The sequence below is a fragment of the Mchenga conophoros genome, linkage group LG5 (assembly GCF_057382185.1).
Source record: "Mchenga conophoros isolate Kocher_MC1m ecotype Shallow Benthic linkage group LG5, M_conophoros_male_GT1.1, whole genome shotgun sequence".
Lineage (NCBI taxonomy): Eukaryota > Metazoa > Chordata > Actinopteri > Cichliformes > Cichlidae > Mchenga > Mchenga conophoros.
This window is the reverse complement of record NC_140530.1, coordinates 21,447,101-21,461,751: the sequence shown is the minus strand read 5'-3', so window position 1 is coordinate 21,461,751 and position 14,651 is coordinate 21,447,101. Positions and strand designations below refer to the sequence as shown.

At 43.5% G+C, this 14,651-nt stretch overlaps 1 protein-coding gene across 2 annotated transcripts in view; it reads right to left on the bottom strand.

Moving 5' to 3' along the window:
• Positions 1-13,050: 13,050 nt before the first annotated feature.
• LOC146574483 (inter-alpha-trypsin inhibitor heavy chain H3-like) overlaps positions 13,051-14,651 on the bottom strand; it is a 30,807-nt gene continuing 29,206 nt past the window's right edge. For both annotated transcript variants that reach the window (XM_085274166.1, XM_085274167.1), the window contains 2 exons: positions 13,913-13,997; positions 13,051-13,813 (listed from right to left, as the gene is read on the bottom strand). In XM_085274166.1, coding sequence (XP_085130292.1) covers positions 13,699-13,813; positions 13,913-13,997 — 200 coding nt within the window. In that variant the 3' untranslated portion in view covers positions 13,051-13,698. The remainder of the gene's footprint in view (positions 13,814-13,912; positions 13,998-14,651) is intronic.

The following is a 14,651-nucleotide window of genomic DNA, read 5'->3' as shown; positions in this document are numbered from 1 at the left end:
GAGGAAAACTGTCCCTATTACTATTTACAGGTGAAAAAAAGGGGTACAGTCTACATCACTCACCACTGCTGACTGCTCTAACGAGTGGCTGAACTCTGGCTGTGGTGTGGAACGACCTGGAGGAGGGAGCGGATGCGATAGAAGAAGCTGGTGATGATGGAGGAATGAGGTCCTTGTCCGCATCCTGTGACCACATCGCCGCCAAACAGGAGGCAGGCGAATTAAGCCCTGAGCGGCATGTAGTGGAATCCTGTGGCCGCGGTGTGGAAATGCCTCTCACCTGTGGCGAATGCCGCTGCGCAGCGGAAAACTCTGCGGTGAGCTCCCTACATTGCCACTGCTACAGGAGTGGCAGCTTTGTCGTAGAATACTGGGAGCGGGCAAAGGCTGCGAGCTCCCGAGCTTTTAACACCTCCTGGGCTTTGTGCAGCTGGTCCATCAAGCCCCTAAATCCTCTGAGCTGACGCAGATGAGGATTCCATTCCAGGATTGCTTCAATCGCGTTAATCCCAATCGCCATCACCTTAGCGTCCTTTGTGTGGGAAATCTGCTTGACTAGACAATGGATGCGGGAGAGATAGCAAACGGATCACACAGTGAAAGTGAGGGTACGACACGAGAGAGAGCAAAGGAAAAAACAGGGCTTATATACACAGCGGAGTAATCATGGAATGGGAAACAGGAGAAAGACACAGCTGGGAGAGATAAGGGCTAACGAGACAGAGGGAAGTAAAACTGAACACACTGAGATCAGACAGTGTGTTCAGTAAAACAGGAAACAAGAAACAGGTCGTGTCCAGATTCATGGGCTGCATCCTCCTGAGGCCGCATTTGTAGACAGATTATGTCACAGCGACGCGCCGTAGGCTGTCCAAATTCGTAAATGCAGCCGACAAATGTGTCCTCCTTTTCCCAGAAATGGAAGGATGGGTTGGGTGTGTCCTTCGTGGCCTACCATATCCCAGAATTCATAGCGCGGCCCAGCCAAACTCCAGTTTCCAACAATGGCGGCCGCTACTGAGTTTTAAAATTACTCATACTAATCTTTCTGGGTCACAAAATAAACTTTTAACATATTTTTAGGCGAGAAAGTAGCTGTGTAAACATCAAATATCTGCTCAGTTTATCAAGATATCGCATATTTGCAAAAGTGCTTCGACGTTTTCGGAGACGTCTATACCCACCAGCTCGATAGCTAGCCGGGAGCTCGAGGGTTACTGAACTCTCGGCACATCATTTTCAGATCTCCGCGGACTTTCGCTACTCGGGTTAAACGTAATATATAAGTCACTTAGACAACCTAAAAATGTTATTGTTGGGCTTTTTTCAGTGTTTTGTTTGTTCGTGAGTAAATCGGTTTGGCTGAGATTAAAGTTATTAGATTAGATTAAATAAAATAAAACTTTGTTAATCCCCCGGGTGGGTTCCTCCTTGGTTTTTACACAGCTGACTAAACGTCAAAAAGAAAACTGATTAAACAGAAGTATGAGACGGTCGAGAATTTACGCCAGTGTCCTGTTATATTTTAGATAGCAAGGAGCAGACGGCTGAGTTTATTAAACTCCACCGAGACAGCGGTGACGCTAATCAGAAGGCTAGACCGTCCAATTTCCCCAGCCGTTTACTTCCGGCCTACCCAACCTTCTGAGGACCTGGCCCACGTAGACCGCGAAGGCCGGGTCCTCAGGAGGATGCAGCCCATGAATTTGGACACGACCACAATTTACAAAGACGCAGACTGACACTGAACTAAATCTAGAATAATAATCAAAATGGCACAACTAAAGAACCAGAACATAAATCATAATACAGAAATATACCAAAATACAAGAAACTGAAAAAGCTGGGTCAAAATGACCCAGAACTGTAACATCTTGGACCATTAACATTTAAGTGCTTCAGTTTCTTTAACTCATACACACTAACTCTCTTCCTCATATCTCTGGCTCCATTCAGGTTCAAAATAGAAACTCTGAAGTCATTCATCACCAAAGACACAAGGATAAAAAAAGTGCTTACACATAGCCCACATACCGCAAAGAATGACAGCCCTTTGGTGGCCCAGATCAGGTTTGCCAGAGGTGGCGCACATCTGGTTGACATCCATCCATACACCCAGCCATGACACCAGTCAGTCAGAAGTGCCAGCTGATGCCGGATCCGAGGAAGACCTGTTTTCTATGAGCCTGGGCCATATAAACCAAACCACAATCGGGCCAGATGTGGCATGCCATCACATAAACTGTGTCATCTACGCCAGGCCTGGCCCATATCTAGATGACATACCACTTACCATGCCATAAGTCAGCCAGCAGTGCCAGCTTGACACCAGATCCAGCCCAGACTTGTCTGCTATGTGGGTCACCTTCATCCTCTTCTTCCATATCACTATCAGATTCTGCCTGATTCTGTCCTGAGCTTCCCAACTCCATTTTATCTCTAACATCATTTTCAATTTGAGAGCTAGCTACACTCTCAGATTTTGTCTTTTGGGCAGAAACTTTAAAGGACTCCACTAACAGCATCTGACCACTTTCTGTGTCCTCTGCTTCATTTGCAGTTGTTCTCTTTTCTTGAGACTTCCCTGAACTCTCCTTCACTACACCTGTGTTATTTTCCTGATTTTCCTGTGTATCTATCACTATTTGACTTTGAGTTTGGATAATTTGCTCTACATTCTCTTTTTCTGTAGTCTGCTTTTCCTGCACTTCAGCTGCTGTCCGACCAAGTTTCTCAGCAGCTTGTTCTCCTGTTTCGTTTAATTCATTGCTCCCCGAATCTCTGGCTTCTGTTGTTCCCTGCCTCTTTTCCCCTCCTTCCACCCGAGTTTAAATTATTTGCAGGAACATTTTTTCCAGCACATGTTCGAACTAAATGGCCAACCTTCTCACACCCAAAACACACCAACGCGCCTGAAGTCACATATAAGTTATAGTCAAAATCATCTATTCGCACATTAAACACTAGATTAAGGTCTTCATTCTTTTTACTTAGGATCATAAGAACCCGTCAGCTGTGTGAGACAACATGCTTTAACAGCGGTGATTTGCAGCCTGATGACAGTTTCTGTCACGGTCTGGCTGGCAGACCGTGGGGATGTGAGAAATGAGGACCCAAAATGCAGGACTTGACGCTAAAGGCAGTGCGTTTATTTACAGGGGTGAAAATCCAAACAACAATAAATCCCCCGTGCGATCCCGACTCCCGTTCCGTGTCTTCTCCCTTATCCCATGCTCTGTCTCCGTTCCCTGTGTACTGTCCGTGTGCTGCCTCCTGGTCGCCACAATTCCTCCTGAGGAAACACGCATACAAAAGGCAGCCGTGAGTACAAAATCTAATGGCAGACTTGCACTAACCTTGCACAATAACTGAGACTGACGGGAAGTCACTCAACGATCCAGCATCGAGGAGCTCTCAGCCACACTGTTTTGAAGCTCCTCTGACGAGGCTTGATCAGCGCCAGGTGTGTGTGGATTCCTGGATGGGACCGGTCAGCTGGCAGGGCCACACCCACCAGGCCTAAAAGTGCCTGCCACGACCGCACCCTCACATACACAAGCACACACCCCTAAACACCTGACAGTACACCAACACGGAACAGGACAGCAGACACAACCATAATAACAATAACCACAATAATGATAATAATAATAACTACAATAGTAGTCCACACTGCTCACGGACCCCGAATCCCTGGAACTGGGTCCGTGACAGTTTCCTGATCGGAATAATAATATTTGCGGTTTTACGCAATCAACAAAATCTGTAACACTTAATTTAATTCCACCCACACTATAAAAATCAGTTGGGGTTTTTCCCGGTGGACGAGAGGGTTTGTTCCCTGCGCCTTAGGGTCGGGGAACGGGTCCTGATTGTCATCTGCGCTTATGCGCCGAGTGGCAGTTCAGAGTACCCAGCCTTCTTAGAGTCCCTGGGGGGGGGGGGGGGGGGGGGTGCTGGAGGGTGCTCCACCTGGAGACTCTGTTGTCCTGCTGGGAGACTTCAATGCTCACGTGGGTAACGACAGCGAGACCTGGAGGGGCGTGATTGGGAGGAACGGCCTCCCTGATCTGAACCCGAGTGGTGCTCTGTTATTGGACTTCTGTGCTAATCACAGTTTGGCCATAACGAACACCCTGTTCGAACATAAGAGTGTCCATAAGTGCACGTGGCACCAGGATGCTCTAGGCCGTAGGTCGATGATCGATTTTGTAATCGTATCAGCAGACCTGCGACCATATGTTCTGGACACTCGGGTAAAGAGAGGGGCTGAGCTGTCAACTGATCACCACCTGGTGGTGAGTTGGATCAGGTGGCGGGGGAAGACGCTGGACAGACCTGGTGCACCTAAACGCGTAGTGAGGGTGTGCTGGGAACGTCTAGCAGAGGCCCCAGTCCGCGAGATCTTCAACGCACACCTCCGGCAGAGCTTCAACAGCATTCCGAGGGAGACTGGGGACATTGAGTCCGAATGGACCATGTTCAGCGTCTCCATTGCCGAAGCTGCTGCATTGAGCTGCGGCCGCAAGGTGGTTGGTGCCTGCCGTGGTGGTAATCCCCGAACCAAATGGTGGACACCAGAGGTGAAGGGAGCCACCAGGCTGAAGAAGGAGTCCTATCGGGCTTGGTTAGCCTGTGGGACTCCGGAGGCAGCCGACAGGTATCGACAGGCCAAGCGGAATGCGGCTCGGGCAGTGGCTGAAGCAAAAACTCGGGTGTGGGAGGAGTTCGGAGAGGCCATGGAAAAAGACTTTCGGGCTGCCTCGAAGAGATTCTGGCAAACCGTCAGACGTCTCAGGAGGGGAAAGCGGTGCTCTACCTGCACTGTGTATAGTACTGGCGGAGCGCTGCTGACGTCGACTGAGAAAATTGTCAGGCGGTGGAAGGAATACTTCGAGGACCTCCTTAATCCCACTGACACGTCTTCCGAGGAGGAAGCAGAGTCTGGGGATGAGGGGAATGACCCGCCAATTTCCGGGGGCGAGGTCACTGAGGCAGTTAAACAACTCCTTGGTGGCAGAGCCCCTGGTGTTGATGAGGTCCGCCCCGAGTTCCTGAAGGCTCTGGACGTTGTAGGGCTGTCCTGGTTGACACGCCTCTGCAATGTTGCGTGGAGATCAGGGGCAGTACCTGTGGACTGGCAGACCGGGGTGGTGGTCCCCATCTTCAAGAAAGGGGACCGGAGGGTGTGTTCCAACTACAGGGGGATCACACTCCTCAGCCTCCCTGGGAAAGTCTATGCCAGGGTGCTGGAAAGGAGAGTTCGTCCGTTAGTCGAACCTCGGATACAGGAGGAACAATGCGGTTTTCGTCCTGGTCGCGGAACACTGGACCAGCTCTTTATCCTCTCCAGGATACTTGAGGGTGCATGGGAGTTTGCCCAACCAGTCTACATGTGTTTTGTGGACTTGGAGAAGGCATTCGACCGTGTCCCTCGGGGTGTCCTGTGGGAGGTGTTGCGGGAATATGGGGTGTCTGGCCCATTGCTACGGGCCATTCGATCCCTATACAACCGTTGCAAGAGCTTGGTTCGCATTGCCGGCAATAAGTCGGACTCGTTCCCGGTGGGTGATGGGCTCCGCCAGGGCTGCCCTTTGTCTCCGGTTCTGTTCATAATTTTTATGGACAGGATTTCTAGGCGCAGCCAAGTGGCGGAGGGCTTTCGCTTTGGTGGCCTCAGAATCTCATCTCTGATTTTTGCAGATGATGTGGTTCTGTTGGCTTCATCGGGTGAGGGCCTCCAGCTCGCACTGGAGCGGTTCGCAGCCGAGTGTGAAGCAGCGGGAATGAGGATCAGCACCTCCAAATCTGAGGCCATGGTTCTCAGCCGGAAAAGGGTGGAGTGCCCACTCCGGGTCGGGGATGAGTTCCTGCCCCAAGTGGAGGAGTTCAAGTATCTCGGGGTCTTGTTCGCGAGTGATGGGAGAAGGGAGCCGGAGATCGACAGACGGATTGGGGCTGCAGCTGCAGTGATGCGGACGCTGCACCGGTCCGTCGTGGTGAGGAGGGAGCTGAGTGTAAAAGCGAAGCTCTCAATTTACCGGTCGATCTACGTCCCTACCCTCACCTATGGCCACGAGCTGTGGGTAGTGACCGAAAGAACGAGATCGCGGATACAAGCGGCAGAAATGAGCTTCCTCCGAAGGGTGGCTGGCCTCTCCCTTAGAGATAGGGTGAGAAGTTCGGCCATCCGGGAGGGGCTCAGAGTAGAGCAGCTGCTGCTCCACATCGAAAGGAGCCAGCTGAGGTGGTTCGGGCATCTGACAAGGATGCCCCCTGGGCGCCTCCTGGGTGAGGTGTTCCAGGCATGTCCCACCGGGAGGAGGCCCCGGGGCAGACCCAGGACACGCTGGAGAGATTATATCTCTCGGCTGGCCTGGGAACGCCTTGGTATTCCCCCGGATAAGCTGGAGGAGGTGGCTGGGGAGAGGGAGGTCTGGGCCTCTTTGCTTAGGCTGCTGCCCCCGCGACCCGGCCCCGGACAAAGCGGATGAAAATGGATGGATGGATGGATGGGACTATAAAAATCAAAACTATAATATCGAGAAAAAGACATAACAGACAGAAAAGTAAAGTTAGAAACAAATTCTCAATCTCTCAGTCAGACTCACTACACGCTCCTCCACCACAGCATGCAATGCAGAAAGAAAGATAGAAAGAAAGATAGACAGACAGACAGACAGACAGACAGAATGAATAACAGCTCTAATGTGGCCTAATACGCTATCGTAGGAAAGACATTAACCTTCATTTTAATCTGAGGTATTTAACTTATTTCACAGTTAAATTTGTGCAGCAGTGAATACAAATCTTTCTTTTATAGCTTACCTTATAACAAAGAAAACTCTAGTCTTGTTGGAGTAAAAAACCTTAGTAAATAGCACCAATCAGTGCAAAGATCAAAAAGACTGCTTAAACTTTTCTTTAAAAGCTAGACATTTTAAATGAGAATAAGAAAGAAAAGTATTTCTTTGTGCCCCCCTTTCCCTGTTAATGCCCTGCCTGGTCCCCTGGCAAAACTTTGCTAGACCCGCCCCTGCACAGTGACCAGCTGTCAGCTACATAAAAAAAGGATCCTGGTGTTATTTGTCTCTCAGAAACAGTTCATAACTTCCCTTCAACTCATTCATGTCACCTAAAAGGTAAACCTTTTTCTCCATCACCTGTTCAGCTCTCATGATGCAGTAAGGGCATCTCCTGGTTTCATCTTCATGTTTCCCTCTCACCAGATATACAAACAATATCATGACCAGCAGCTTTAATGGCTGTGGCTCCAGCAAACATCAGCTGATAGTAGAAAGTAATATTAACCAAATTCTAACAACAGCTGATCAAGCTTAAACGTGCTGCTGTTGTTTAACGCGAACTCCACTGGGTTCTTCTTTCTGGTGCAAAGTGGGCGATAAACATTAAGAGAGACAGGACTTAGGACAGAAAAGCCGATCAGCTGATCATTGATCAGTTTCATGATTAAGGTAGCAACAGGAGAAGGAGGGGGAGAGAATGAGAGAAGAAGAGACAGCTGCAGTGTAAAGACACAGAAGTCCAGCTTTGTGTCTTTTTTTCATTGTAGCTGAAGTATGGGACAAATCACGTTCCTTTTCACTTCAATACGAAAAGCGTAATATTCTCTCTGAATACAAGATGATTCCGTTTTTTACAGGACGGTTGGCAACTCTAATAACTAACCTTAAGAATAAAATAAAGTTCACTATCAGTAACATCATAGCACCTGCCAGCAGTATATAAACTCCGTCATGCTAGCTAGTACGCAGTACGAGTTATTGTAACTGACTGTAAAAAGTCAGCATAACGTTTGGTTATTTTTGCTTGTTTTCTATTCTTTTTCTCTCAACAGGTGATCCAGGAGATTTTTTTTCCCTTTCTCACTGTCCCTCTGCCCTTCTGTTTTTCTTTTCCTTCCTCTTTCTTTCTCCCTTTCCTATCCCTCACTCATGTCTGTCCCATCTATAACAACTGAAAATAAAATAAAATAAATAATAAAAACAAAGGTCGATTAAATGGACCAATACGGCAATGCCATGATGATCCATTTGGCAAAATCAATCCATTGGGTGTCCTTGTTGGTCTTCAGACAACAATTCTGACGGCTAAAGAACCAAATGGGACAGGCCAAAAAAAAGAAAAAAAGTCAGCATAACGAAAATAAACTATACACACCATCGGCCCACCGAGTCCAGCTATGGCTGCATGTGTATTTAGTAGTAATTTATTTTTGTAGAGGGCTAGCAAAACAACCGTTTTCAAGGGCATTGCCATATTGGAATTAGAGATGGACTGTACCGATATTACGTATCGGTATCGGTCCGATACTGACCTAAATTACTGGATCAGATATCGGCGAGAAATAAAAAATATAATCCGATCCATTAAATATCAAAAAAGCACCTCAGAAAACTTGCGACATGGCGTAACTCTCCTCATAACCGTAGCACGTCGGAGCAGTGTGCTCACGTGATAGAGCGGCTGTGTGTATTTGTAGCCTCGCTACCAAACCGGCATTTCATCTCCGAGGAAGTTATCCCAGAGAGAAGTAAAGCAAGTGTGTAAGTTCATCTCTGAATGTTTGTAAAGCATTCCCATGTTAAGCTTAACAACCGATATATGGAGTGACTGCCTCTCTCTCTCTCCCTCTCCTGCTGCTACTTCAATCGTGAAACTGATCAATGATCAGCTGATCGGCTTTTCTGTCGAGTCCGTCTCTCTTCTTTGTTTTTGGCCCACTTTGCACCAGAAAGAGGAAACCAGCGGCTGAACAACAGCAGCACGTTTACCCTTGATAAGCTGTTGTTAGAATTTATTTAATATTAGTTTCTACACCAGGATCTTTTTCTACTTAGCTGACAGCTGGTAACTGTGCAGGGGCGGATCTAGCAAAGTTTAGCCAGGGGGGCCGATAGGGCATTAACAGGAAAAGGGGGCACAAAGACATACTTTTCTTTCTTATTCTCATTTAAAATGTCTAGCTTTTAATTATTTAATAATTATCCGAATCTTACACCCAAAGTTTTAATCTGATGTAAAATGTATAGAAGTCCATTATTGTAACTGTTAAGTCTAATATACCCTAGTAAGCTATACTACTTTTTCCTTTGGGAAGATAACAGCTGTGCAGTCTGCAATTCTGTTGAAGAAAGATGTTGAATCTATTTAATTATTCTTGAAAAATAATTTATTTCTGTGCATTTTTTTTCACCCTGCATCAAATTAAAGTTGAGTACATCGATTAAGCATCATGAGGTGGAGGGTGGGGGGTGGTTCCCTATTTTCTTTTGCTGGGAGTTTGCAACCCTATTAGTTAGGTTGCTTAATATTTCTGCTAAGTACTCTTTCAAATACCAGAATAGGGAGGATGGAGTAGGTTTAACTTTATTAGATTGATCAGTATTGCTGAACTATGAAATATTTTGGGTGCATACAGGTGTAACAGAATAACTTTAGTGTTGTTGTTTATTTAAATTTGAGTATGAACTTATACAAAATGCAGCAAGATATAAAAAAAAGTTTTATTGATTAAAAAACACACTATATCGGATTCATATCGGTATTGGCAGATATCCAAATTTATGATATCGGTATCGGACATAAAAAAAGTGGTATCGTGCCATCTCTAATTGGAATTAGTGGTGCGTGAATCATGAACGAATCGTTCAATACTCGAGAATCACTTTACTGACTCATGAATCATGATTCACAAGCCCAACTGACTCACTGACTCATCCCTGTTGCTGTTAGCAGCAATATATCTAGCTTAAAATTAAAATTGTGGAGCAAAACACAACATCCAGTATCTTAACAAAAGAATTTCTGCTCTGAACTGGAAGAAAAAACCCAGAGTAGAAGCTTACATCAAGACAATAGCTCCTCGGTTCACAGCAGCATCGCTCTGCTAACATGCTACAGCACATTTGAGCTACTTACTCCCTCCCTCCTGTGCTGAATCATAGAGCAAGCGAATCACTCAGGACTCGCTCACCCCCTCCCTCTTGTGCTGGATCATAGAGCAAACGAATCACTCACTCACTCACCCCCTCCCTCCTGGCTCACAGCTTCTTCTTCTTCTTGGTTGTGTAACGATGTAAAAGAATGAATATGGTTTTGTTGTTGTTAAATTCCTGTTAAACTTGGGATCTCAACCATGGGTTTATTTTGAAACTTTTATTTTGAAAATCCGCAGCGGAAGTCTGCTACTGGTAAACGGGTTTTCCCTAAGCTTATCCGTTAGTAGCAATGAAGCTTTTGCTGTGGTAAATTCTTCCTCAGTCCGCCCTGACTGAACATGAGTTTAAGATAAGATAAGATAGAACTTTATTAATCCCTCGGGTGGGTTCCTCTGGGAAATTCGATTTCCAAAAATCACAGCACTGACAGAAGTTACAGAGTTACAGAATATTATATATATATATATATATATATATATATATATATATATATATATATATATATATATACACACACACACACATATATAAATACAGAGACAAATATAAATAAAATATACGAAGAGGATAAATAGAATAAATAGGAATAAAAATAAAAATACAAGTGAATTGCACATTTCAAGTATTGAGGTCTATTGCACCATTGACTATTTACAAAAAGTATTGCACAAGGTATTGTACAGTGAGGTGAAGAGGCACTACAGCTTAGTTGTTCCCCCCTCCTTTGTCCTCCTGTTTCCCCTCCCTCTCCCCTCCAGAGAGGAGTTAAACAGTCTGATGGCGTGTGGGACAAAGGAGTTTTTAAGTCTGTTAGTTCTTGTCTTGGGGAGAAGCAAACTGTCACTGAACAGACTCTTCTGGTTGTTAATGGCCGTGTGCAGAGGATGCCCAGCATTGTTCATAATGTCCATCAGTTTCTTTAGTGTCCTTTTCTCTGCCACAAACATATTTGAAAATCCTCATTGAGGTTAACATGACAGTGCATTAACAGCAAGAACTGCCCATACAGTAGCATCTGAGTAGATTTCGGTTTTATGATCTTGTTTTGCAATTAATGGGTTAGACGGTAGGAAAAGTGGACACGCTGAGCTAGCAGCTAACAGCTAGAGGAGACTGTCGTGTCTAATAATTTGAAACTTCTCTTGATAGTTTGGGCGGAATCCTGTTGCTGGAAACCCATGGTTATTCATGCCCCATGTTATTGCAGGTATGTGTATTTTGAAACATGTATTTGGTTGAGCTGCAGGCTAATTCTGTTTAAGGAATACTGCTTATTAAGTTTTGCCCAGTAGATGGCAGCATTGTTCCATTTACTATTGTACATGAAAGGAAATTTTGGCTTTGGTCTGGAAGTTTATTTATATTCACATGAATGTGCATTTAAGTGAATTAATTTCTCTTTTTTTTTTTACCTAAACCACAATGCAGTAATATTTTTATTTTATTTTCCATCATAAGTTTTGTGGCCATTTTATTTTTCAATCAATATTTATTTTTTCATTTATTTTAAGAAAACTGAGAGTTCCACTATACGATCATTAGGTTATCCGTTTGTAGCAATGAAGCTTTTGCTGTGTTTGGCGGAATCCTGTTACTGGAAACCCATGGTTATTCATGTCCTATGTTATTGCAGAGACCCGCAAAAAGGGGAATAAACCACGCCTGAGCTCTACCCATCTCGGATCCAGAGAGTTTTACTCATACAGCACCGGACATAGAGACTGAGGGGGGTTACAGTTGGCAACCAATGTTAAGGTGCATTACCGCCCCCTGGCTCACAGCTCAGTGGACATTTAGATGAGAAAATATATATTTGACACATTTAAGGAAAATACTAATAAAATAAAAATAAACAAAATAAATGTTTATTAAGCAATTTTGATATGAAATTGCTTAATTTTAGAAATGTTTTTGCCCTTTTTTGCTCTATAAAATAGTTGTTTTCTTTTAGAATCACTCATCTTAGCAGTAGGATATACATGAAAAGAGAAACAAATTAAGTTTGAGTGAAAATGTATATTTCTTGCACTCTCTGGTCAACTGACTCAGTGAATCTAATGACTCAAAAAACCCGATTCACTTTGGTGAGTGACTCATTAAAACTTGATTCAGTAAAAAAGAATCAAATTTACCATCACTAATTGGAATCCCGACTTCTCTGACAAGGCTAACCAGAATGCCGTTTACTTGATTGTGACATTATTCCCAGGTCCGTGTTCTGCTTTTCTGACCTCTTTTTTTCATATTGAGATTTTGAACCAACATTTGGACTCATCACTTCATACCATATCATTTTCTCACTGATTTTCAGTCCACTTCTTATGTAATTTGGCATGACTGAACCTTTTCTTTCTCTTTCCATGTCGCACAAATGGCTTCTTGACAGCCACCCTTCCACTGAGACCGTTTCTGATGAGGCTTTAGTGAACAGGGCCAGATGCAGCTCTTCAGGACATGACTTTCCGATAGTGTTCATCTGCTGTAGATAGTCGTTTTAGGCCTGCCATTTCATCTTTGTCCACTATTTGTTGTGTTTCCCCCAGTGCTTTTAAGGACACACTGCACTCATATGCATTTTCAGCTAATAGCTCTTTGGTTGGTGGAAAAATACTTTTTCCCACCTGTCACATTGTTATCATTGGCACCTTTTATAGATTCAACTAAAGAAATTGGCTGAAGTTATGTGTTTGTGCCACATGCTACTAGAAAGAAAGGTATTACAATTTACGAATGGGTTCTAAACTGTTTCATTGTTTGAGCTAGGTGCCTCCTTATGCAGGAATAGGTCAGTGTTAAGTGGCTATAGAAAAACATAATGCAAAGAAATGCTATATATATATAATATGTAGCATTTCCTTGCAAATACTCAAGTAATACTGGACGTAAATGAGCGAAAAGGGAGCCAATGTCCAAATGAAAACTTCAAAGAAACAAGGGTGGCTCAAGACTTTTGCACAGCAGCATAACCATTGCATTTGACCTACTTCCTCCTAGTGGTTCATGGGAGGCATGTTTTGAATTTCTTGTACATCAACCTCCCCAGCAGGAGGGGCTTACAGCTGTTGTACAGAAGAGCTCGCAAACAAGGTTAGGGAATAGTTTGGATTCTTTATTCATTCGCTTGATATCCATTCCATAAACTGTTCTGAGGAAGTCATGAAATTATGCAAGAAAAATAACAGCATTATATTTGTCAGAGATCCTTGAATCAAGTCAGCCTCATTACATGTCATTTGCAGTTTGAGGCTAAAGACAAAACAGAAGAGATGTTTTAAAAAGTTTCCTCTCTCAATGTTCTGGTACTTAACCAGGATTCAGAAATATTTGAAATTGTTATTTATAAGCAAACCTTCTACAATCCAACTCTCTTCCAGATCAGCCAGCAAAGCTGATTAACATTTAGCTATAACAATATGATTACTGTAGTTAAAATTTACAAAAATTTACATTTTTCAACGTATTTAAAAAATAAAGGTGTAGAAGTATGCCTGTTATTGTCATCTCAACTGCATTTGTGTCATTTTGGACGCTATGTTAATGGCAGATGGTGGTAATCATAAATCCTGATTTATGTATGTTATTTTTAATTGGTAATGCTGTCTGACACTAGATCCACATTCACAGTTATATTTCTACATGTTGGAAACAGATGGAAAGAAAGTTTCCACAATATATGTTTTTGCCTTGTTTTCCTTTTAAATTAAAGATTTTTCAAATAAATCAACATATTTGCCAGTTAAAGCTGTGTAATGACAAACTGGAACAGTGGTCTCTGCAGGGCAGAGTCAGCAGACATGAGCCAACAGTTCATTGTGACAGGAGAAGCAAAGCTGTAGTCAACAACCATCTCCCTACAAAAGAAAGAATAAAGAGATCATTAATCTTTGTAGAAATGGCTGGATTCTAAAGCAAAACAAAAACATAAATACAAAAAAGAAAAGAAAATATACCCAGTAACGTCTGCCTCCTGATTTTTGATCTTTAGTTTTCTGACAGGAGCTTGCTGTACCTCCTCATAAACTGCAGCCTCTACAGCTGAAAAGAGAGAGTGAGACAAGAGCTAAGATTGAAAACCAATGCAGCAAGGACACACACGCGTGCAAAAACACTAGTGATGGGATTTCCAGCTCTTTTTAGAGAACGGGCTCTTTCGGTTTGGCTCACTAAAAAGAGCCGGCTCTTTAGGTTGTTTTGTTGCTTTAATTAATTATTAACAGCAATATAAAACTATGCACAAAAGGAATTAATAATGTAAAAAAAAACAAAAAAACGGGGTTTTGTTTATATATGTTTATTAGGGGTGCAACGATACACAAAATTCACGGTTCGGTTCGATACTTTGGTGTCACGGTTAGATATTTTTTCAATACAAAAAAAATGTTCATGCCTTTTTAATTTGTCATTTATTAAAATTATAAATATATATTTTAACTCAAAAGTACAGTTTTTAAATTTAACCCTAACCCTTGTGCGTGTTTTTTATTTTGACAGCGAATGCGCACCTGCGGACCACTTATGTGCAGCCCTGGTTATTTAGCTCGTCATATTGCAGCCACAGAAATTCTTTTGTCCATGAAACCATAAAGCTGCACCTAGATCACTTAAATTACACAATTGAAAGCATATGTGTATTGTTTGTGTATTTATACACAAGCACCCATATATATTCAAATAATTTAAACAAAAAGG